General features: G+C 47.0%; 1 protein-coding gene across 1 annotated transcript; it reads left to right on the forward strand.

Moving 5' to 3' along the window:
• Window positions 1-1,477: 1,477 nt before the first annotated feature.
• Window positions 1,478-23,300, forward strand: ak8 (adenylate kinase 8). The gene is made up of 14 exons (XM_072387116.1): window positions 1,478-1,568; window positions 1,636-1,720; window positions 4,648-4,697; window positions 6,156-6,248; window positions 7,451-7,519; window positions 13,837-13,918; window positions 14,947-15,018; window positions 15,102-15,302; window positions 18,638-18,760; window positions 18,894-18,983; window positions 19,097-19,238; window positions 22,646-22,726; window positions 22,814-22,943; window positions 23,081-23,300. Exons 1-14 carry the CDS (start codon window positions 1,485-1,487, stop codon window positions 23,168-23,170), a joined length of 1,392 nt encoding a protein of 463 aa, XP_072243217.1. The 5' UTR covers window positions 1,478-1,484; the 3' UTR covers window positions 23,171-23,300.
• Window positions 23,301-24,208: the final 908 nt, after the last annotated feature.

The raw sequence follows: 24,208 nt of genomic DNA on the forward strand, positions 1-24,208 counted from the left end.
GAGCTCAGAACCAGAACCGCAGCTACAAACCAGTTTCATCATCTGAAAATCAGAAAAATTGGATCAGAGTAAAACAGTATTTATTTACCCACCACCCTGATGTTTCCCTCCTCCACCCGATGTTTCCCTCCTCCACCCCCGATGTTTCCCTCCTCCACCCCCGATGTTTCCCTCCTCCACCCCCGATGTTTCTGATGTTTCCCTCCTCCACCCCCGATGTTTCCCTCCTCCACCCCCGATGTTTCTGATGTTTCCCTCCTCCACCCCCGATGTTTCCCTCCTCCACCCCTGATGTTTCCCTCCTCCACCCCCGATGTTTCCCTCCTCCACCCCCGATGTTTCCCTCCTCCACCCCCGATGTTTCCCTCCTCCACCCCCGATGTTTCTGATGTTTCCCTCCTCCACCCGATGTTTCCCTCCTCCACCTGATGTTTCCCTCCTCCACCCCCGATGTTTCCCTCCTCCACCCCCGATGTTTCCCTCCTCCACCCCCGATGTTTCCCTCCTCCACCCCCGATGTTTCCCTCCTCCACCCCCGATGTTTCCCTCCTCCACCCGATGTTTCCCTCCTCCACCCCCGATGTTTCCCTCCTCCACCCCCGATGTTTCTGATGTTTCCCTCCTCCACCCTGATGTTTCCCTCCTCCACCCCCGATGTTTCCCTCCTCCACCCCCGATGTTTCCCTCCTCCACCCCCGATGTTTCCCTCCTCCACCCCCGATGTTTCCCTCCTCCACCCCCGATGTTTCCCTCCTCCACCCGATGTTTCCCTCCTCCACCCCCGATGTTTCCCTCCTCCACCCCCGATGTTTCTGATGTTTCCCTCCTCCACCCCCGATGTTTCCCTCCTCCACCCCCGATGTTTCCCTCCTCCACCCCTGATGTTTCCCTCCTCCACCCCCGATGTTTCCCTCCTCCACCCCCGATGTTTCCCTCCTCCACCCCCGATGTTTCCCTCCTCCACCCGATGTTTCCCTCCTCCACCTGATGTTTCCCTCCTCCACCCCCGATGTTTCCCTCCTCCACCCCCGATGTTTCCCTCCTCCACCCCCGATGTTTCCCTCCTCCACCCCCGATGTTTCCCTCCTCCACCCCCGATGTTTCCCTCCTCCACCCGATGTTTCCCTCCTCCACCCCCGATGTTTCCCTCCTCCACCCCCGATGTTTCCCTCCTCCACCCCCGATGTTTCCCTCCTCCACCCCCGATGTTTCCCTCCTCCACCCCCGATGTTTCCCTCCTCCACCCCCGATGTTTCCCTGGGTGAAACATCGGGTGGAGGAGGGAAACATGCGGGCCCGTGGGTCCCGAGGACCAGAGTTAAAAACACTAAAGTGAAACATCGGCCACAGCCCCCCCAGGTCCTCCACAGACTTCCCCTCAGACGGGCCTGGGGTTCTGGGCTCACACCAGTTTCGGACTCTGGTTCCGGCTTCAGTCTTCAGGTTCTGAGTGTGCTGCGTTCCGTTCCTCAGGAGAGAAGCTGATGGATGAGACGGTGAAGCCTCTGAGGATTCCTGCTCAGATGAGCGTCTACGCCGACAAACACAACATCTCCCACCTGGTGCAGGTAACGGAGCGACCCGTGGGCTTTCCTTCAGAACCAGCAGAACTCTCACTGTGTGCTTGTGTTCCAGAACCTCGTGTCCAGCCTGGTGATTGACCTGCCCGATGATCCGATATTCTACCTGATCAATCTGCTGCAGAGGAGCTGCGTGGATGGTAAGTTGGTCTGTGGCGATTCAGCCCAGTTCAATCAATGCGTTCAAATCCAGTTCAATCGAATGCGTTCAAATCCAGTTCAATCGAATGCGTTCAAATCCAGTTCAATCGAATGCGTTCAAATCCAGTTCAATCGAATGCGTTCAAATCCAGTTCAATCGAATGCGTTCAAATCCAGTTCAATCGAATGCGTTCAAATCCAGTTCAATCGAATGCGTTCAAATCCAGTTCAATCGAATGCGTTCAAATCCAGTTCAATCGAATGCTTTCAAATCCAGTTCAATCGAATGCGTTCAAATCCAGTTCAATCGAATGCGTTCAAATCCAGTTCAATCGAATGCGTTCAAATCCAGTTCAATCGAATGCTTTCAAATCACGTTCAATCGAATGCGTTCAAATCCAGTTCAATCGAATGCGTTCAAATCCAGTTCAATCGAATGCGTTCAAATCCAGTTCAATCGAATGCGTTCAAATCCAGTTCAATCGAATGCGTTCAAATCCAGTTCAATCGAATGCGTTCAAATCCAGTTCAATCGAATGCGTTCAAATCCAGTTCAAGCGAATGCGTTCAAATCCAGTTCAAGCCCATTACGATCGAAAACGTTCAAATCCAGTTCAATCGAATGTGTTCAAATCCAGTTCAAGCCCATTACGATCGAATCCGTTCAAATCCAGTTAAAGCCCATTACGATCGAATGCGTTCAAATCCAGTTCAAACCCATTACGATCGAATGCGTTCAAATCCAGTTCAAACCCATTACGATCGAATGCGTTCAAATCCAGTTCAAGCCAATTAGGATTGAATGTGTTCAAATCCAGTTGCAACCCATTACGATCGAATGCGTTCAAATCCAGTTCAATCGAATGCGTTCAAATCCAGTTCAATCGAATGCGTTCAAATCCAGTTCAATCGAATGCGTTCAAATCCAGTTCAATCGAATGCGTTCAAATCCAGTTCAATCGAATGCGTTCAAATCCAGTTCAATCGAATGCGTTCAAATCCAGTTCAATCGAATGCGTTCAAATCCAGTTCAATCGAATGCGTTCAAATCCAGTTCAATCGAATGCGTTCAAATCCAGTTCAATCGAATGCGTTCAAATCCAGTTCAATCGAATGCGTTCAAATCCAGTTCAATCGAATGCGTTCAAATCCAGTTCAATCGAATGCGTTCAAATCCAGTTCAATCGAATGCGTTCAAATCCAGTTCAATCGAATGCGTTCAAATCCAGTTCAATCGAATGCGTTCAAATCCAGTTCAATCGAATGCGTTCAAATCCAGTTCAATCGAATGCGTTCAAATCCAGTTCAATTGAATGCGTTCAAATCCAGTTCAATCGAATGCGTTCAAATCCAGTTCAAGCCCATTACGATCGAAAACGTTCAAATCCAGTTCAATCGAATGTGTTGAAATCCAGTTCAAGCCCATTACGATCGAAAACGTTCAAATCCAGTTCAATCGAATGTGTTCAAATCCAGTTCAAGCCCATTACGATCGAATCCGTTCAAATCCAGTTAAAGCCCATTACGATCGAATGCGTTCAAATCTAGTTCAAACCCATTACGATCGAATGCGTTCAAATCCAGTTCAAACCCATTACGATTGAATGCGTTCAAATCCAGTTCAAACCCATTACGATCGAATGCGTTCAAATCCAGTTCAAGCCAATTAGGATTGAATGTGTTCAAATCCAGTTCAAACCCATTACGATCGAATGCGTTCAAATCCAGTTCAATCGAATGCGTTCAAATCCAGTTCAATCGAATGCGTTCAAATCCAGTTCAAACCCATTACAATTGAATGCGTTCAAATCTAGTTCAAACCCATTACGATCGAATGCGTTCAAATCCAGTTCAAGCCCATTACAATCGAATGCGTTCAAATCCAGTTAAAGTCAATTAGGATTGAATGTGTTCAAATCCAGTTCAATCGAATGCGTTCAAATCCAGTTCAATCGAATGCGTTCAAATCCAGTTCAATCGAATGCGTTCAAATCCAGTTCAATCAAATGCGTTCAAATCCAGTTCAATCGAATGCGTTCAAATCCAGTTCAATCGAATGCGTTCAAATCCAGTTCAATCGAATGCGTTCAAATCCAGTTCAATCGAATGCGTTCAAATCCAGTTCAATCGAATGTGTTCAAATCCAGTTCAAGCCCATTACGATCGAATGCGTTCAAATCCAGTTCAAACCCATTACGATCGAATGCGTTCAAATCCAGTTCAAGCCCATTACAATGGAATGCGTTCAAATCCAGTTCAAACTAATCCGTTCAATCCAGTTCAATCGAATGCGTTCAAATCCAGTTCAAACCCATTACGATCGAATGCGTTCAAATCCAGTTCAAACCCATTACGATCGAATGCGTTCAAATCCAGTTCAAGCCCATTACAATGGAATGCGTTCAAATCCAGTTCAAACCCATTACGATCGAATGCGTTCAAATCCAGTTCAAGCCCATTACAATGGAATGCGTTCAAATCCAGTTCAAACTAATCCGTTCAATCCAGTTCAATCGAATGCGTTCAAATCCAGTTCAAACCCATTACGATCGAATGCGTTCAAATCCAGTTCAAACCCATTACGATCGAATGCGTTCAAATCCAGTTCAAGCCCATTACAATGGAATGCGTTCAAATCCAGTTCAAACTAATCCGTTCAATCCAGTTCAATCGAATGCGTTCAAATCCAGTTCAAACCCATTACGATCGAATGCGTTCAAATCCAGTTCAAACCCATTACGATCGAATCCGTTCAATCCAGTTCAATCGAATGCGTTCAAATCCAGTTCAAGCCAATTACGATCTCAGCTGTTCCATCACAGGAAGTGAGCAGGGAGGATTCAGTCCGCCGCCACCTGCAGCTTCCTGTGATGAGCAGCGGCGTCAGCGCTTCCTGCTGTGTTCTGACCCCGTGACCTCTGATCAGTTCCCAGGGTGATGCTGCTCGGTCCTCCTGCTGTGGGTAAACACACTGTGGTGAGTCAAAGCGAGCACACACACCTGGACACACACCTGCACACACACCTGCACACACACCTGGACACACACCTGGACACACACCTGGACACACACCTGGACACACACCTGCACACACACCTGGACACACACACCTGGACACACACCTGGACACACACCTGGACACACACACCTGGACACACACCTGGACACACACCTGGACACACACCTGGACACACACCTGCACACACACCTGGACACACACACCTGGACACACACACCTGGACACACACACCTGGACACACACACCTGGACACACACCTGCACACACACCTGCACACACACCTGCACACACACCTGCACACACACCTGGACACACACCTGGACACACACCTGGACACACACCTGGACACACACACCTGGACACACACCTGCACACACACCTGCACACACACCTGGACACACACACCTGGACACACACCTGGACACACACCTGGACACACACACCTGGACACACACCTGGACACACACCTGGACACACACCTGGACACACACCTGCACACACACCTGGACACACACACCTGGACACACACACCTGGACACACACACCTGGACACACACACCTGGACACACACCTGGACACACACCTGGACACACACACCTGGACACACACACCTGGACACACACCTGCACACACACCTGGACACACACCTGGACACACACCTGGATACAGACCTGGACACACACCTGGACACACACACCTGGACACACACACCTGGACACACACACCTGGACACACACACCTGGACACACACCTGGACACACACCTGGACACACACACCTGGACACACACACCTGGACACACACCTGCACACACACCTGGACACACACCTGGACACACACCTGGATACAGACCTGCACACACACCTGGACACACACCTGCACACACACCTGGACACACACCTGGACACACACCTGCACACACACCTGGACACACACCTGCACACACACCTGGACACACACACCTGGACACACACCTGCACACACACCTGGACACACACCTGGACACACACCTGGACACACACCTGGATACAGACCTGGACACACACCTGGACACACACACCTGGACACACACACCTGGACACACACACCTGGACACACACACCTGGACACACACCTGGACACACACCTGGACACACACACCTGGACACACACACCTGGACACACACCTGCACACACACCTGGACACACACCTGGACACACACCTGGATACAGACCTGCACACACACCTGGACACACACCTGCACACACACCTGGACACACACCTGGACACACACCTGCACACACACCTGGACACACACCTGCACACACACCTGGACACACACACCTGGACACACACCTGCACACACACCTGGACACACACCTGGACACACACTGGCTGCCATCGCCCTGCTTCTTCTTCTGCTGTTTGTTTTTCAGGCTACGAAGCTGAGCGCTGAGCTAAGAGCCGTCCACGTGACCACGAAGAGTTTACTGCAGGACCAATCAGAGCTGAGCGTGCTCACCGAGCAGGTGACAGTTTGATCTGGGCTCAGAGAGAGGAACAGACCCTCGCAGCTCGCTGCGCTCCAACACGTGTCTGAAATCTCTCCCTGACCACAGTATAGTGACCACGCCGTTTTGCAGCGGTGTCCGAATGTTTCGTGTCACGTTATAGAGCACGGAATGTATCCCACAATTCACTGCGAAATGCAGTGAGCATCCAATCATATCCCATCATGCAACGTTTGCCTCCGCTGCCGGTCGGGCTGCGTTGTTCAGTTGTGGAGCAGCTCAACCGTCAGGAAGCCAGTTTATTCCATTTATATTTTATTACACATTTCAAAGCAAGGCGGTTTAAATGGCTTCCTGCTTTCATTGTTAAAGAATCGAACAGAAGGTAATTAAACGGTCCAGCAGGTTACACTGCAACACTGAACCGGATCGGTTACACTGCAACACTGAACCGGATCGGTTACACTGAACCGGATCGGTTACACTGAACCGGATCGGTTACACTGTAACACTGATCAGAACCAGGATCGGTTACACTGCAACGCTGAACCGGATCGGTTACACTGCAACGCTGAACCGGATCGGTTACACTGTAACACGGATCAGAACCCACTGTAACACGGATCAGAACCGGATCGGTTACACTGTAACGCTGAACCGGATCGGTTACACTGTAACACGGATCAGAACCGGATCGGTTACACTGTAACGCTGAACCGGATCGGTTACACTGTAACACGGATCAGAACCGGATCGGTTACACTGTAACGCTGAACCGGATCGGTTACACTGTAACACGGATCAGAACCGGATCGGTTACACTGCAACACTGAACCGGATCGGTTACACTGCAACACTGAACCGGATCGGTTACACTGTAACACTGAACCAGGATCGGTTAAACTGTAACACTGATCAGAACCGGATCGGTTACACTGTAACACTGAACCGGATCGGTTACACTGTAACACTGAACCAGGATCGGTTAAACTGTAACACTGATCAGAACCGGATCGGTTACACTGTAACACTGAACCGGATCGGTTACACTGTAACACTGATCAGAACCGGATCGGTTACACTGTAACACTGAACCGGATCGGTTACACTGTAACACTGATCAGAACCGGATCGGTTACACTGTAACCACAGCAGCTGTTACTAAAGAGCCAAAAGAATAAAATGTGAAAATATGCTTAAACGGGTTGTTGTGTGTTCAGGACCCTCCAGACGAGCTGCTGGTCCGACTGGTTCCACAGAGGCTGAAAGAGGTCGACTGCTTCAACAGGGTGAGTCCGTCCACATGCAGGCTGACCCTGGTTCTGACCCTGGTTCTGATCCTGGTTCTGATCCTGATCTTTGTTCTAATCCTGGATCTGATCTTGGTTCTGATCTTTGTTCTAATCCTGGATCTGATCTTGGTTCTGATCTTTGTTCTAATCCTGGATCTGATCTTGGTTCTGATCTTGGTTCTGATCCTGGATCCATCAGTGCCTCTCTTCTTCTGGAATTAACAGAATCTAGAGTTTGGTTCTGTTTGACCAGGCGTTGGCGTGTATCTGCAGCTCAGAGCCAATCAGACGCAGAGGGGGCGGGGCTTCACCTCTGAGGAGAAAGTGTGCATGTGTGCGTGCACGTGTGTCGTCTTCTATCAGTGTGTTTCAGCCTCTGATCTGCAGTAAATCTTCACTCAGCTTCTTTTATTAGCATCAGTGTTTAGCATCAAGCCTCAGTGTGCGTGCACGTGTGTGCACGTGTGTGCACGTGTGTGCACGTGCGTGACATTAGCAGTTACTTTGATTCGCTAACAGCTGTCTTTAGCCGCGGGCTAATCTCATCAGAAACACACCTGGGACTGTGTGAACGGAGGATGATTGACAGCTCCCGTCAGGACGCTGTCACATTAAATACCTGCCTGCCTGCACACCTGTCCAACTACTCTGTAACACACACTGCTGACAAACACACACTGCTGACAAACACACACTGCTGACAAACACACACTGCTGACAAACACACACTGCTGACAAACACACACTGCTCTGTAACACACACTGCTGACAAACACACACTGCTGACAAACACACACTGCTGACAAACACACACTGCTGACAAACACACACTGCTCTGTAACACACACTGCTGACAAACACACACTGCTGACAAACACACACTGCTGACAAACACACACTGCTCTGTAACACACACTGCTGACAAACACACACTGCTGACAAACACACACTGCTCTGTAACACACACTGCTGACAAACACACACTGCTCTGTAACACACACTGCTCTGTAACACACACTGCTGACAAACACACACTGCTGACAAACACACACTGCTTCCACATTTAGGTTCCAGATGTGTGCCAGAGTCGCGGTCACATGAGGTTTAAACGAACGCGCTGCTGTCATCAATCACAGCATTAAGAGCCAAACCGGGGCCTCACAGTCATAGTTCTTCACCTGCTTCAGCAAACACACACGACCCTGATCCAAAGGAGTGGGGACACCGTTTAAAACGGAATAAAGATCAGTGAAGCATTTATTCACAACAGAACATGAGACGTTTTACAATTTTATTAATAATATTATTTCAACTTGGATTAGATTGTAACATCATGTGCTATATGTAACGAGCTATATGTAACGAGCTATATGTAACGCGCTATATGTAACGAGCTATATGTAACGCGCTATATGTAACGCGCTATATGTAACGAGCTATATGTAACGAGCTATATGTAACGAGCTTTATGTAACGAGCTATATGTAACGCGCTATATGTAACGCGCTATATGTAACGCGCTATATGTAACGCGCTATATGTAACGCGCTATATGTAACGCGCTATATGTAACGCGCTATATGTAACGCGCTATATGTAACGAGCTATATGTAACGAGCTATATGTAACGAGCTATATGTAACGCGCTATATGTAACGCGCTATATGTAACGCGCTATATGTAACGAGCTATATGTAATGAGCTATATGTAACGCGCTATATGTAACGCGCTATATGTAACGCGCTCTATGTAACGAGCTCTATGTAACGAGCTATATGTAACGCGCTATATGTAACGAGCTATATGTAACGCGCTATATGTAACGAGCTATATGTAACGCGCCATATGTAACGAGCTATATGTAACGCGCTATATGTAACGAGCTATATGTAACGCGCTATATGTAACGAGCTATATGTAACGAGCTATATGTAACGCGCTATATGTAACGCGCTATATGTAACGCGCTATATGTAACGCGCTATATGTAACGCGCTATATGTAACGAGCTCTATGTAACGAGCTATATGTAACGCGCTATATGTAACGCGCTATATGTAACGAGCTATATGTAACGCGCTATATGTAACGAGCTATATGTAACGCGCTATATGTAACGCGCTATATGTAACGAGCTATATGTAACGCGCTATATGTAACGAGCTATATGTAACGAGCTATATGTAACGCGCTATATGTAACGCGCTATATGTAACGCGCTATATGTAACGCGCTATATGTAACGAGCTCTATGTAACGAGCTATATGTAACGCGCTATATGTAACGAGCTATATGTAACGCGCTATATGTAACGAGCTATATGTAACGTGCTATATGTAACGAGCTATATGTAACGCGCTATATGTAACGAGCTATATGTAACGCGCTATATGTAACGAGCTATATGTAACGAGCTATATGTAACGAGCTATATGTAACGCGCTATATGTAACGCGCTATATGTAACGCGCTATATGTAACGAGCTCTATGTAACGAGCTATATGTAACGCGCTATATGTAACGAGCTATATGTAACGCGCTATATGTAACGAGCTATATGTAACGCGCTATATGTAACGAGCTATATGTAACGCGCTATATGTAACGCGCTATATGTAACAAGCTATATGTAACGAGCTATATGTAACGAGCTTTATGTAACGAGCTATATGTAACGCGCTATATGTAACGCGCTATATGTAACGCGCTATATGTAACGCGCTATATGTAACGCGCTATATGTAACGCGCTATATGTAACGCGCTATATGTAACGCGCTATATGTAACGAGCTATATGTAACGAGCTATATGTAACGAGCTATATGTAACGCGCTATATGTAACGCGCTATATGTAACGCGCTATATGTAACGAGCTATATGTAATGAGCTATATGTAACGCGCTATATGTAACGCGCTATATGTAACGCGCTCTATGTAACGAGCTCTATGTAACGAGCTATATGTAACGCGCTATATGTAACGAGCTATATGTAACGCGCTATATGTAACGAGCTATATGTAACGCGCCATATGTAACGAGCTATATGTAACGCGCTATATGTAACGAGCTATATGTAACGCGCTATATGTAACGAGCTATATGTAACGAGCTATATGTAACGCGCTATATGTAACGCGCTATATGTAACGCGCTATATGTAACGCGCTATATGTAACGCGCTATATGTAACGAGCTCTATGTAACGAGCTATATGTAACGCGCTATATGTAACGCGCTATATGTAACGAGCTATATGTAACGCGCTATATGTAACGAGCTATATGTAACGCGCTATATGTAACGCGCTATATGTAACGAGCTATATGTAACGAGCTATATGTAACGCGCTATATGTAACGAGCTATATGTAACGAGCTATATGTAACGCGCTATATGTAACGCGCTATATGTAACGCGCTATATGTAACGCGCTATATGTAACGAGCTCTATGTAACGAGCTATATGTAACGCGCTATATGTAACGAGCTATATGTAACGCGCTATATGTAACGAGCTATATGTAACGTGCTATATGTAACGAGCTATATGTAACGCGCTATATGTAACGAGCTATATGTAACGCGCTATATGTAACGAGCTATATGTAACGAGCTATATGTAACGAGCTATATGTAACGCGCTATATGTAACGCGCTATATGTAACGCGCTATATGTAACGAGCTCTATGTAACGAGCTATATGTAACGCGCTATATGTAACGAGCTATATGTAACGCGCTATATGTAACGAGCTATATGTAACGCGCTATATGTAACGAGCTATATGTAACGAGCTATATGTAACGCGCTATATGTAACGCGCTATATGTAACGCGCTATATGTAACAAGCTATATGTAACGCGTTATATGTAACGCGCTATATGTAACGAGCTATATGTAACGAGCTATATGTAACGAGCTATATGTAACGAGCTATATGTAACGCGCTATATGTAACGAGCTCTATGTAACGCGCTATATGTAACGAGCTATATGTAACGCGCTATATGTAACAAGCTATATGTAACGCGTTATATGTAACGAGCTATATGTAACGAGCTATATGTAACGCGCTATATGTAACGAGCTATATGTAACGAGCTATATGTAACGCGCTATATGTAACGCGCTATATGTAACGCGCTATATGTAACGCGCTATATGTAACGCGCTATATGTAACGAGCTATATGTAACGAGCTATATGTAACGAGCTATATGTAACGCGCTATATGTAACAAGCTATATGTAACGCGCTATATGTAACGCGCTATATGTAACGCGCTATATGTAACGAGCTCTATGTAACGCGCTATATGTAACGAGCTATATGTAACGCGCTATATGTAACAAGCTATATGTAACGCGTTATATGTAACGAGCTATATGTAACGAGCTATATGTAACGAGCTTTATGTAACGAGCTATATGTAACGAGCTATATGTAACGCGCTATATGTAACGCGCTATATGTAACGCGCTATATGTAACAAGCTATATGTAACGCGTTATATGTAACGAGCTATATGTAACGCCCTATATGTAACGAGCTATATGTAACGCGCTATATGTAACGAGCTATATGTAACGAGCTATATGTAACGCGCTATATGTAACAAGCTATATGTAACGCGTTATATGTAACAAGCTATATGTAACGCGTTATATGTAACGAGCTATATGTAACGCCCTATATGTAACGAGCTATATGTAACGCGCTATATGTAACGAGCTATATGTAACGCGCTATATGTAACAAGCTATATGTAACGCGTTATATGTAACAAGCTATATGTAACGCGTTATATGTAACAAGCTATATGTAACGCGTTATATGTAACGCGTTATATGTAACGCCCTATATGTAACGAGCTATATGTAACGCGCTATATGTAACGAGCTATATGTAACGAGCTATATGTAACGAGCTATATGTAACGCGCTATATGTAACGAGCTATATGTAACGAGCTATATGTAACGCGCTATATGTAACAAGCTATATGTAACGCGTTATATGTAACAAGCTATATGTAACGCGTTATATGTAACGCCCTATATGTAACGCGTTATATGTAACGCGTTATATGTAACGCCCTATATGTAACGCGTTATATGTAACGCCCTATATGTAACGAGCTATATGTAACGCGCTATATGTAACGAGCTATATGTAACGCGCTATATGTAACGAGCTATATGTAACGAGCTATATGTAACGCGCTATATGTAACGAGCTATATGTAACGAGCTATATGTAACGAGCTATATGTAACGTACAATATATAACGCCTTGAACCACACTTTGCAGTCACTTGACATTTGGGCCTTCAATTACTTCTTTGTGGCCTGTTCAACATGACATGAGGATTTGTTAAACAAAACTTTAAACCCTGAGTTCTACAGAAGCTCTCACTTAATGCTCCTGTTTGATAAGTTCTGATGACACAAAGTCTGATATCATATGGGGCCGATGGGGGCGGCCATGTTGGAATATGTCTGCTGAGTCACCGGTTTCTCGCAGAGAGGAGGCAAGCAGGTTCAAACACTCGCTGTGTGAATGACTTCTGTAACTGAGCAGCAGAATCTTGTTCTGGACTCACAGACGGGAAAAGGATAAATTCTACATGACGACTGTTTGCTTTGGGCAGATTTTTGGGAGTCTTTTCCAAACACGATGAATCCCAACTAAAAGGCACAGCACAACCATTCAAAGTCGAACTGCGAGTTACAAGCTAAAATACTCTGTCAGAATAGTAATAAGTGTGCTGAATGCCTTCATATGTGCACCCTTACAGATGCTCAGCAGTCAGATAATCTGTGAACAGTCAGGGACACACAGTCTGTCAGAGATGTGCGAGTGCTGCTGTCAGTCGTTTTCATTCAGTCTGACAGGCAGCACTGAGGGATTAACGCCGCTTTTATCCTGATTTCCTGTCACTGTCAGAGATGCTGTCAGCCTCGCATCACATCAACGCTCAGACAGCATCAGGTCACTCTGAGCCCATGTTTCAGAACACGCCACCAGCAGTGCTGAAGCAGGTTCTGTACCTTTAAGTAAAAGCCTGGCCTGTCAGGTGGGTTTACCTCCTCTCACCTGGTCTGAGAGCTCACAGCAACAGACAGGAACCACTTTCATCATTTGTTTACTTTGGATCCTGCTCCGTGATGACATCATATTGTCTGTAAGTTTAAAGGCTGTCATTGGTCAGATCAGCAGACCTAACAGAAGGTCCAGCGGATGATCCGAGGTCTCTGAGTGGGACCTGTTCCAGCTGGTCTCCAGTTTAATGTTGGTGTGTTGCAGGGCTGGGTGTTGGAGGGATTTCCTCAGACTCGTCTGCAGGCTCTGAGGCTGCAGCAGGCCGGTGTCCTGCCTGAGCACGTTGGTGAGAATAAGACACATGACCTGACCTGTCTCACTGTCTGTCCTGACCTGTCTCACTGCCTGTCCCGACCTGTCTCACTGCCTGTCCTGACCTGTCTCACCTCCTGTCCTGACTCACTGCCTGTCCTGACCTGTCTCACTGCCTGTCCTGACCTGTCTCACCTCCTATCCTGACTCACTGCCTGTCCTGACCTGTCTCACTGCCTGTCCTGACCTGTCTCACCTCCTGTCCTGACTCACTGCCTGTCCTGACCTGTCTCACTTCCTGTCCTGACCTGTCTCACTGCCTGTCCTGACCTGTCTCACCTCCTATCCTGACCTGTCTCACCTCCTGACTTGTCTCACTTCCTGTCCCGATCCTTTTCACTTCCTGTCTTGACCTGTCTCACTTCCTGTCTTGACCTGTCTCACTTCCTGTCCTGACCTGTCTCACGTCCTGACTTGTCTCACTTCCTGTCCCGATCCTTTTCACTTCCTGTCTTGACCTGTCTCACTTCCTGTCTTGACCTGTCTCACTTCCTGTCCTGACCTGTCTCACTGTCTGTCCCGACCTGTCTCACTGTCTGTCCCGACCTGTCTCACTGTCTGTCCCGACCTGTCTCACTGCCTTTCCTGACCTGTCTCACTTCCTGTCCTGACTCACTTCCCGTCCTGACCTGTCTCACTGCCTGTCCCGACCTGTCTCACCGTCTGTCCTGACCTGTCTCACTGCCTGTCCCGACCTGTCTCACTTCCTGTCCTGACTCACTTCCCGTCCTGACCTGTCTCACTGCCTGTCCTGACCTGTCTCACCTCCTGACTTGTCTCACTTCCAGTCCTGTCTCACTTCCAGTCCTGTCTCACTTCCTGTCCTGTTTCACTTCCTGTCTTGACTTGTCTCACTTCCTGTCCTGACCTGACTCACTTCCTGTCCTGACCTGTCTCACTGCCTGTCCTGACCTGTCTCACTTCCTGTCCTGACCTGTCTCACTTCCTGTCCCGATCCTTGTCACTTCCTGCTTTAAACGGCGCCACTCTGTTGGTCGTCAGTGATACTCGAGGCTCCTGATGACGTGCTACTGGAGCGCAGTCGTGGCCAGCTGGTCGACCCGCTGACAGGAGGTGAGTCAGAACCGGTTTGGTCTGCTTAGCACAGAACGGATGATGAAACGGCGACTACTCACAGCATCACTTCCTGTCTGCAGACGTCTACCATCAGACCTTCATCTGGCCGACAGACGACACCATTGCTCAGCGCCTGGAAAGGGGGCGGGGCCTGTCAGAGAAGCAGCTATTGGCTGATCTGAAGTGTTACCACAGTGAGGTCACAGGTCTGAGGTCGGCCTATCAGAACGTCCTGAAGGTCATCAGCGGGGACCAGCCTCACGCCGACGTTTACCAACAAGGTAAAGACAAACTGAGACAAAACACAGAAGCAGAGAGCTAAAAACTAAGTGAATCCTCACAGCTTCCACAGGAAGTAGCAGCTGATCAATGCTCTGATTAACTGATCAATGCTCTGATTAACTGATCAACGCTCTGATTAACTGATCAATGCTCTGATTAACTGATCGATGCTCTGATTAACTGATCGATGCTCTGATTAACTGATCGATGCTCTGATTAACTGATCGATGCTCCGATTAATTGATCGATGCTCCGATTAACTGATCAATGCTCTGATTAACTGATCAATGCTCTGATTAACTGATCGATGCTCTGATTAACTGATCGACGCTCTGATTAACTGATCAATGCTCTGATTAACTGATCAATGCTCTGATTAACTGATCAATGCTCTGATTCACTGATCAACGCTCTGATTAACTGATCAATGCTCTGATTCACTGATCAATGCTCTGATTCACTGATCAATGCTCTGATTAACTGATCAACGCTCTGATTAACTGATCGATGCTCTGATTAACTGATCGATGCTCTGATTAACTGATCGATGCTCTGATTAACTGATCAATGCTCTGATTAACTGATCAACGCTCTGATTAACTGATCGATGCTCTGATTAACTGATCGATGCTCTGATTAACTGATCGATGCTCTGATTAACTGATCGATGCTCTGATTAACTGATCGATGCTCTGATTAATTGATCGACGCTCTGATTAACTGATCAATGCTCTGATTAACTGATCGATGCTCTGATTAACTGATCGACGCTCTGATTAATTGATCGACGCTCTGATTAACTGATCGATGCTCTGATTAACTGATCAATGCTCTGATTAACTGATCGATGCTCTGATTCACTGATCAACGCTCTGATTCACTGATCAATGCTCTGATTAACTGATCAATGCTCTGATTAACTGATCGATGCTCCGATTAATTGATCGATGCTCCGATTAATTGATCAATGCTCTGATTAACTGATCGATGCTCCGATTAATTGATCGATGCTCCGATTAATTGATCAACGCTCTGATTCACTGATCGATGCTCTGATTAACTGATCGATGCTCTGATTAACTGATCAATGCTCTGATTAACTGATCAATGCTCCGATTAACTGATCAATGCTCTGATTAACTGATCAATGTTCTGATTAACTGATCAATGCTCTGATTAACTGATCAATGCTCTGATTCACTGATCAATGCTCTGATTAACTGATCAATGCTCTGATTAACTGATCAATGCTCTGATTAACTGATCGATGCTCTGATTAACTGATCGATGCTCTGATTAACTGATCAATGCTCTGATTAACTGATCAATGCTCTGATTGATTAATATTCTGATTAACTGATCAATGCTCTGATTAACTGATCAATGCTCTGAATAACTGATCAATGCTCTGAATAACTGATCAATGCTCTGATTAACTGATCAATGCTCTGATTAACTGATCAACGCTCTGATTAACTGATCAATGCTCTGATTAACTGATCGATGCTCTGATTAACTGATCGATGCTCTGATTAACTGATCGATGCTCTGATTAACTGATCGATGCTCCGATTAATTGATCGATGCTCCGATTAACTGATCAATGCTCTGATTAACTGATCAATGCTCTGATTAACTGATCGATGCTCTGATTAACTGATCGACGCTCTGATTAACTGATCAATGCTCTGATTAACTGATCAATGCTCTGATTAACTGATCAATGCTCTGATTAACTGATCAATGCTCTGATTCACTGATCAATGCTCTGATTCACTGATCAATGCTCTGATTAACTGATCGACGCTCTGATTAACTGATCGATGCTCTGATTAACTGATCGATGCTCTGATTAACTGATCGATGCTCTGATTAACTGATCAATGCTCTGATTAACTGATCAACGCTCTGATTAACTGATCGATGCTCTGATTAACTGATCGATGCTCTGATTAATTGATCGACGCTCTGATTAACTGATCGATGCTCTGATTAACTGATCGATGCTCTGATTAACTGATCGACGCTCTGATTAATTGATCGACGCTCTGATTAACTGATCGATGCTCTGATTAACTGATCAATGCTCTGATTAACTGATCGATGCTCTGATTCACTGATCAACGCTCTGATTCACTGATCAATGCTCTGATTAACTGATCAATGCTCTGATTAACTGATCGATGCTCCGATTAATTGATCGATGCTCCGATTAATTGATCAATGCTCTGATTAACTGATCGATGCTCCGATTAATTGATCGATGCTCCGATTAATTGATCAACGCTCTGATTCACTGATCGATGCTCTGATTAACTGATCGATGCTCTGATTAACTGATCAATGCTCTGATTAACTGATCAATGCTCCGATTAACTGATCAATGCTCTGATTAACTGATCAATGTTCTGATTAACTGATCAATGCTCTGATTAACTGATCAATGCTCTGATTCACTGATCAATGCTCTGATTAACTGATCAATGCTCTGATTAACTGATCAATGCTCTGATTAACTGATCAATGCTCTGATTAACTGATCGATGCTCTGATTAACTGATCGATGCTCTGATTAACTGATCAATGCTCTGATTAACTGATCAATGCTCTGATTGATTAATATTCTGATTAACTGATCAATGCTCTGATTAACTGATCGATGCTCTGAATAACTGATCAATGCTCTGAATAACTGATCAATGCTCTGATTAACTGATCAATGCTCTGATTGATTAATATTCTGATTAACTGATCAATGCTCTGATTATCTGATCAATGCTCTGATTAACTGATCAATGCTCTGAATAACTGATCAATGCTCTGATTAACTGATCAATGCTCTGATTCACTGATCAATGCTCTGATTAACTGATCAATGCTCTGATTGATTAATATTCTGATTAACTGATCAATGCTCTGATTATCTGATCAATGCTCTGATTAACTGATCAATGCTCTGATTAACTGATCAATGCTCTGATTAACTGATCAATGCTCTGATTCACTGATCAATGCTCTGATTAACTGATCAATGCTCTGATTGATTAATATTCTGATTAACTGATCAATGCTCTGATTATCTGATCAATGCTCTGATTAACTGATCAATGCTCTGATTGATTAATATTCTGATTAACTGATCCTCCGTCAGTGTGAGCAGCTTTCGTTTCTGTTCCATAAATAATGAGACGGTGAGGTTGGTTTTTATTTTGTTCTGATGAGTAAAACCCGAGAACTGAAGGACCAGTTTGGTTTTAGTTTCTTCAAAACGACCAGAACCACCGATCCATTTCTGGCAGTCCAGTGTTGTAACTACAGACTTCTCTGTGTTCAGTTCTGGCTTTCGTCCGGACTCGTCATCGCTCCAGAACTCCCAGAATCCTCTTGCTGGGTCCTCCGGGTTCTGGAAAGAGCCATCAGGCCCGGCTGCTGTCAGAGAAATACAAGATGGTGGACGGTACACGCACATAAATCACGCCACTCTGAGGAGGAGCAGTAACGTTCTGCTTAGAGTCCAAACTAAGTATGCAGAACCCCCATCTGATCCGAACATGACCAGAACTTTGGTTCTGTTGTTTCTGTTCTGTCAGTGTGCTGCGGCCGGCTGCTGAGGTCTGTAGCAGCCGAAGGTTCTGATCTGGGAGCAGAGATCCAGCCGTACCTGGATGATGGACGGCCAAGTGAGCACATGGTCCTGCTGTGGTCCACGGGTTTTGTTCTGTGTTCTGGTTGTAAACTATCACTGTTATCATTGATCCTGGATTATTGATCACTGATCAGCCTGTTGGTTCAGTTCCAGACACCCTGGTGCTGCAGGTTCTGGAGGAACGTCTGAGCCGAGTGGACTGCAGCTGCAGAGGTTGGATCCTGCACGGGTTCCCCTGCGACCTGCAGCAGGCCCAGAGCCTGCTGGAGTCCCAGCACCAGCCCAACAGGTACCACAGAACCCAACAGGTACCACAGAACCCAGCAGGTACCACAGAACCCAGCAGGTACCATAGAACCCAGCAGGTACCATAGAACCCAGCAGGTACCATAGAACCCAGCGGGTACTACAGAACCCAGCAGGTACCATAGAACCCAGCGGGTACCACAGAACCCAGCAGGTACCACAGAACCCAGCAGGCACCATAGAACCCAGCAGGTAGCATAGAACCCAATGGGTACCACAGAACCCAACAGGTACCATAGAACCCAACAGGTACCACAAAACCCAGCAGGTACCATAGAACCCAGCAGGCACCATAGAACCCAACAGATACCACAGAACCCAACGGGTACCATAGAACCCAGCAGGCACCATAGAACCCAGCAGGCACCATAGAACCCAATGGGTACCACAGAACCCAACAGGTACCATAGAACCCAACAGGTACCACAAAACCCAGCAGGTACCATAGAACCCAATGGGTACCACAGAACCCAACAGGTACCATAGAACCCAACAGATACCACAGAACCCAACGGGTACCATAGAACCCAGCAGGCACCATAGAACCCAGCAGGCACCATAGAACCCAACAGGTACCACAGAACCCAGCGGGTATCACAGAACCCAACGGGTACCACAGAACCCAACAGGTACCACAAAACCCAGCAGGTAGCATAGAACACAACAGGTACCATAGAACCCAACAGGTACCACAAAACCCAGCAGGTACCACAGAACCCAGCAGGTATCGCAGAACCCAACAGGTACCATAGAACCCAACAGGTACCACAGAACCCAGCAGGTACCATAGAACCCAGCAGGTACCATAGAACCCAGCAGGTAGCATAGAACCCAACAGGTACCATAGAACCCAGCAGGTACCATAGAACCCAGCAGGTAGCATAGAACCCAACAGGTACCATAGAACCCAACAGGTACCACAGAACCCAGCAGGTACCATAGAACCCAGCAGGCACCATAGAACCCAGCAGGTAGCATAGAACCCAGCAGGTAGCATAGAACCCAACAGGTACCACAGAACCCAGCGGGTATCAAAGAACCCAACAGGTACCACAGAACCCAGCAGGTACCATAGAACCCAGCAGGCACCATAGAACCCAGCAGGTAGCATAGAACCCAGCAGGTAGCATAGAACCCAACAGGTACCACAGAACCCAACAGGTACCACAGAACCCAGCAGGTACCACAGAACCCAGCAGGTACCATAGAACCCAGCAGGTACCATAGAACCCAGCAGGTACCATAGAACCCAGCGGGTACTACAGAACCCAGCAGGTACCATAGAACCCAGCGGGTACCACAGAACCCAGCAGGTACCACAGAACCCAGCAGGCACCATAGAACCCAGCAGGTAGCATAGAACCCAATGGGTACCACAGAACCCAACAGGTACCATAGAACCCAACAGGTACCACAAAACCCAGCAGGTACCATAGAACCCAGCAGGCACCATAGAACCCAACAGATACCACAGAACCCAACGGGTACCATAGAACCCAGCAGGCACCATAGAACCCAGCAGGCACCATAGAACCCAATGGGTACCACAGAACCCAACAGGTACCATAGAACCCAACAGGTACCACAAAACCCAGCAGGTACCATAGAACCCAATGGGTACCACAGAACCCAACAGGTACCATAGAACCCAACAGATACCACAGAACCCAACGGGTACCATAGAACCCAGCAGGCACCATAGAACCCAGCAGGCACCATAGAACCCAACAGGTACCACAGAACCCAGCGGGTATCACAGAACCCAACGGGTACCACAGAACCCAACAGGTACCACAAAACCCAGCAGGTAGCATAGAACACAACAGGTACCATAGAACCCAACAGGTACCACAAAACCCAGCAGGTACCACAGAACCCAGCAGGTATCGCAGAACCCAACAGGTACCATAGAACCCAACAGGTACCACAGAACCCAGCAGGTACCATAGAACCCAGCAGGTACCATAGAACCCAGCAGGTACCATAGAACCCAGCAGGTAGCATAGAACCCAACAGGTACCATAGAACCCAGCAGGTACCATAGAACCCAGCAGGTAGCATAGAACCCAACAGGTACCATAGAACCCAACAGGTACCACAGAACCCAGCAGGTACCATAGAACCCAGCAGGCACCATAGAACCCAGCAGGTAGCATAGAACCCAGCAGGTAGCATAGAACCCAACAGGTACCACAGAACCCAGCGGGTATCAAAGAACCCAACAGGTACCACAGAACCCAGCAGGTACCATAGAACCCAGCAGGCACCATAGAACCCAGCAGGCAGCATAGAACCCAGCAGGTAGCATAGAACCCAACAGGTACCACAGAACCCAGCGGGTATCAAAGAACCCAACGGGTACCACAGAACCCAGCAGGTACCACAGAACCCTGCAGCGGTTCTGCTGGAGCCAGACTGATGATGAGCTTCTGAAGCTGCAGACTGAAACCGTCCATTCAGGTTTTTCTCTGAAGCGGGTCAAGAACTCTGCTGAGGAACTTGGTCCAAACAGAAGTCAGTGTGTGGTGGTACTCTCTAAAGGTTCTGATGGGCCGGGCTCACTATGATTGTTGTTGACTGGAGGAGTTCTGAGGTGCTTTCTGCCGGTTATAAAAGCTGCAGCTTTGTTCTGGCTTATTTTCTGTCTTTTGGGTCTGAGATGTTCTTCCTCTGGTTCTTCCTGTTTTATTTTGACACAGCTTCCAGTAGGTTCTACTTCCTGTTTTACTTCCTGGTTCACACCTGACGCTCCGTTTTCTGCGCCTCAGTCGGTTCTTCCTCAGAACTCCTCCTCATGTCTGAGTTTGGGTTCTCTGGGTTCTGCTTTAACCTCCTGACGGCAGGAGAAGGTTCTGACATTCAGTTCAGGATTTCCAGCATAATTATGTGTGTTTTACATAGTAACAAGATAGTTTAATAAGGTATAAGAAAGCCCTTCGTAAAGCTAGAACTGCTTATTATTCATTACTGATAGAAGAGAATAAGAACAATCCCAGGTTTCTCTTCAGCGCTGTAGCCAGGCTGACAAAGAGAACTGCATTAGGCTGGTTTAAGTCATATTTATCTGATAGATTCCAGTTTGTTCTTGTAAATGAAGAATCTTCCTCACACACCAGAGGAAGTCATGGAGTTCCTCAGGGTTCTGTGCTTGGACCGATTCTTTTTTCATGTATTCCTTTAACTCTCAGCAGTGATGATTTCATGAGATTTTTTATCAATAAAATAGTTTCTATCAGAGAGAAGATTGATGGAATCCTTCCCACTATCATCACTGAGATTTTATTTTCAGGAGAAACAACTGAAACTTCTTCTGGTCTCATGATGGAAAAACCAGAACCGAAGGAACCTTCAGGGTTCTGCTGAAACTCATCAGAACTTTTTGTCCTTCAGAGTTTTCTTCCTGGAGCTGACGGATGACGTCTGTCTGGACAGAACCACTCTCAGAGCAACCGATCCAGTCAGCGGGCAGAGGTCAGTGTTCTTCCAGAACAATAACCCGATCTGTCTGCTGGGAGTCTTGCCAGCATGTGCACGTACGTGTACTGTTTGATTCTGCAGGTTTCACGCCGTGACTCGACCCGCTCCAAGCGCTGAGGTCCATAACAGACTGCAGACCAGACCCAAGGACAGAACTGACACTGTGACACGGAGGCTGAAACAGTACCGGGTCCGGTCTTCTGCCCTGCAGGTGCACGCACACGTGCACACACATGCACACGTGCACACGCACACATGCACACGCACACACACGCACACGCACACGCACACGCACACGTGCACACACTCTGTTGAAGCTGGAAACTTCATAAACATACGTGTGTTCAGTCTGTGTTTCCAGATGCTGTTCACATTGACGCTGATCAGAACCCTCACTCCGTGTTTGAGGTTCTGGAGAGCCAGCTGACTACTGACTAACACCTGAACCCAGCTGGACCCACCTGAACCCAGCTGGACCCAGCTGGACCCACCTGAACCCACCTGAACCCACCTGAACCCACCTGAACCCAGCTGGACCCACCTGAACCCACCTGAACCCAGCTGGACCCACCTGAACCCACCTGAACCCACCTGAACCCAGCTGGACCCACCTGAACCCAGCTGGACCCACCTGAACCCACCTGAACCCAGCTGAACCCAGCTGGACCCACCTGAACCCACCTGAACCCACCTGAACCCAGCTGGACCCAGCTGGACCCACCTGAACCCAGCTGGACCCACCTGAACCCACCTGAACCCAGCTGGACCCACCTGAACCCACCTGAACCCAGCTGGACCCACCTGAACCCACCTGAACCCACCTGAACCCAGCTGGACCCAGCTGGACCCACCTGAACCCAGCTGGACCCACCTGAACCCACCTGAACCCAGCTGGACCCACCTGAACCCAGCTGAACCCAGCTGGACCCACATGAACCCACCTGGACTTCCTCCTTGTTTGTTGGTCTTTAAATAAAAACAAAGTTTTAGTCTCAGTTGTTTTCCGTCTGTTTCAGTCTTTCTGGTCCGGTTTCGCTGACACCAGAACAGTAGAACACTGCTCCACCTGCTCCACCTGCTCCACCTGAACTGCGGGGCCCTGGTTGAGACCCGGCCCGCTGGGTCAGGGGTCCCTCTCTGGTTGATTCAGATAAATCTGAAACAGTTCATCACTGAATGTTTTTAGGTTCAGAACTGGGTTCTGGTTAAAGCAGTGTTTTATAATTCCAGTCCTCGGGACCCTCTGCCCTGCATGTTTTAGATGTTTCTCTCCTGATCCAAATGAACGGCTCCTTATGGGGGCGCTGCAGAGCTGGAGGACAGCCGATCATTTCAGTCAGGTGTGGTTCTGATCCCACAAAGATGGAAAAACAAACGTGTGTGTGATCAGCAGGTCCTGCAGGCTGGTTCTGACTGAGAGCAGTGACTGAAACTCGTTTCAAAGAGCCGGTTCTGGTATAACTATATTTACTTCTC

Source organism: Leuresthes tenuis, unplaced genomic scaffold (assembly GCF_036924035.1).
Source record: "Leuresthes tenuis unplaced genomic scaffold, fLeuTen1.0.hap1 SCAF_6, whole genome shotgun sequence".
In the NCBI taxonomy this organism is placed as follows: Eukaryota; Metazoa; Chordata; class Actinopteri; order Atheriniformes; family Atherinopsidae; genus Leuresthes; species Leuresthes tenuis.

Excerpts from the sequence above, each read along its gene's own strand:
- ak8 (XM_072387116.1), top strand. The coding sequence starts at position 1,485 with ATGGATGAGACGGTGAAGCCTCTGAGGATTCCTGCTCAGATGAGCGTC. Across the intron at positions 1,721-4,647 it reads GCAGAGGAGCTGCGTGGATG|TTCCCAGGGTGATGCTGCTC; the intron begins GTAAGTTGGTCT and ends ACCTCTGATCAG. Across the intron at positions 4,698-6,155 it reads CTGTGGGTAAACACACTGTG|GCTACGAAGCTGAGCGCTGA; the intron begins GTGAGTCAAAGC and ends TTTGTTTTTCAG.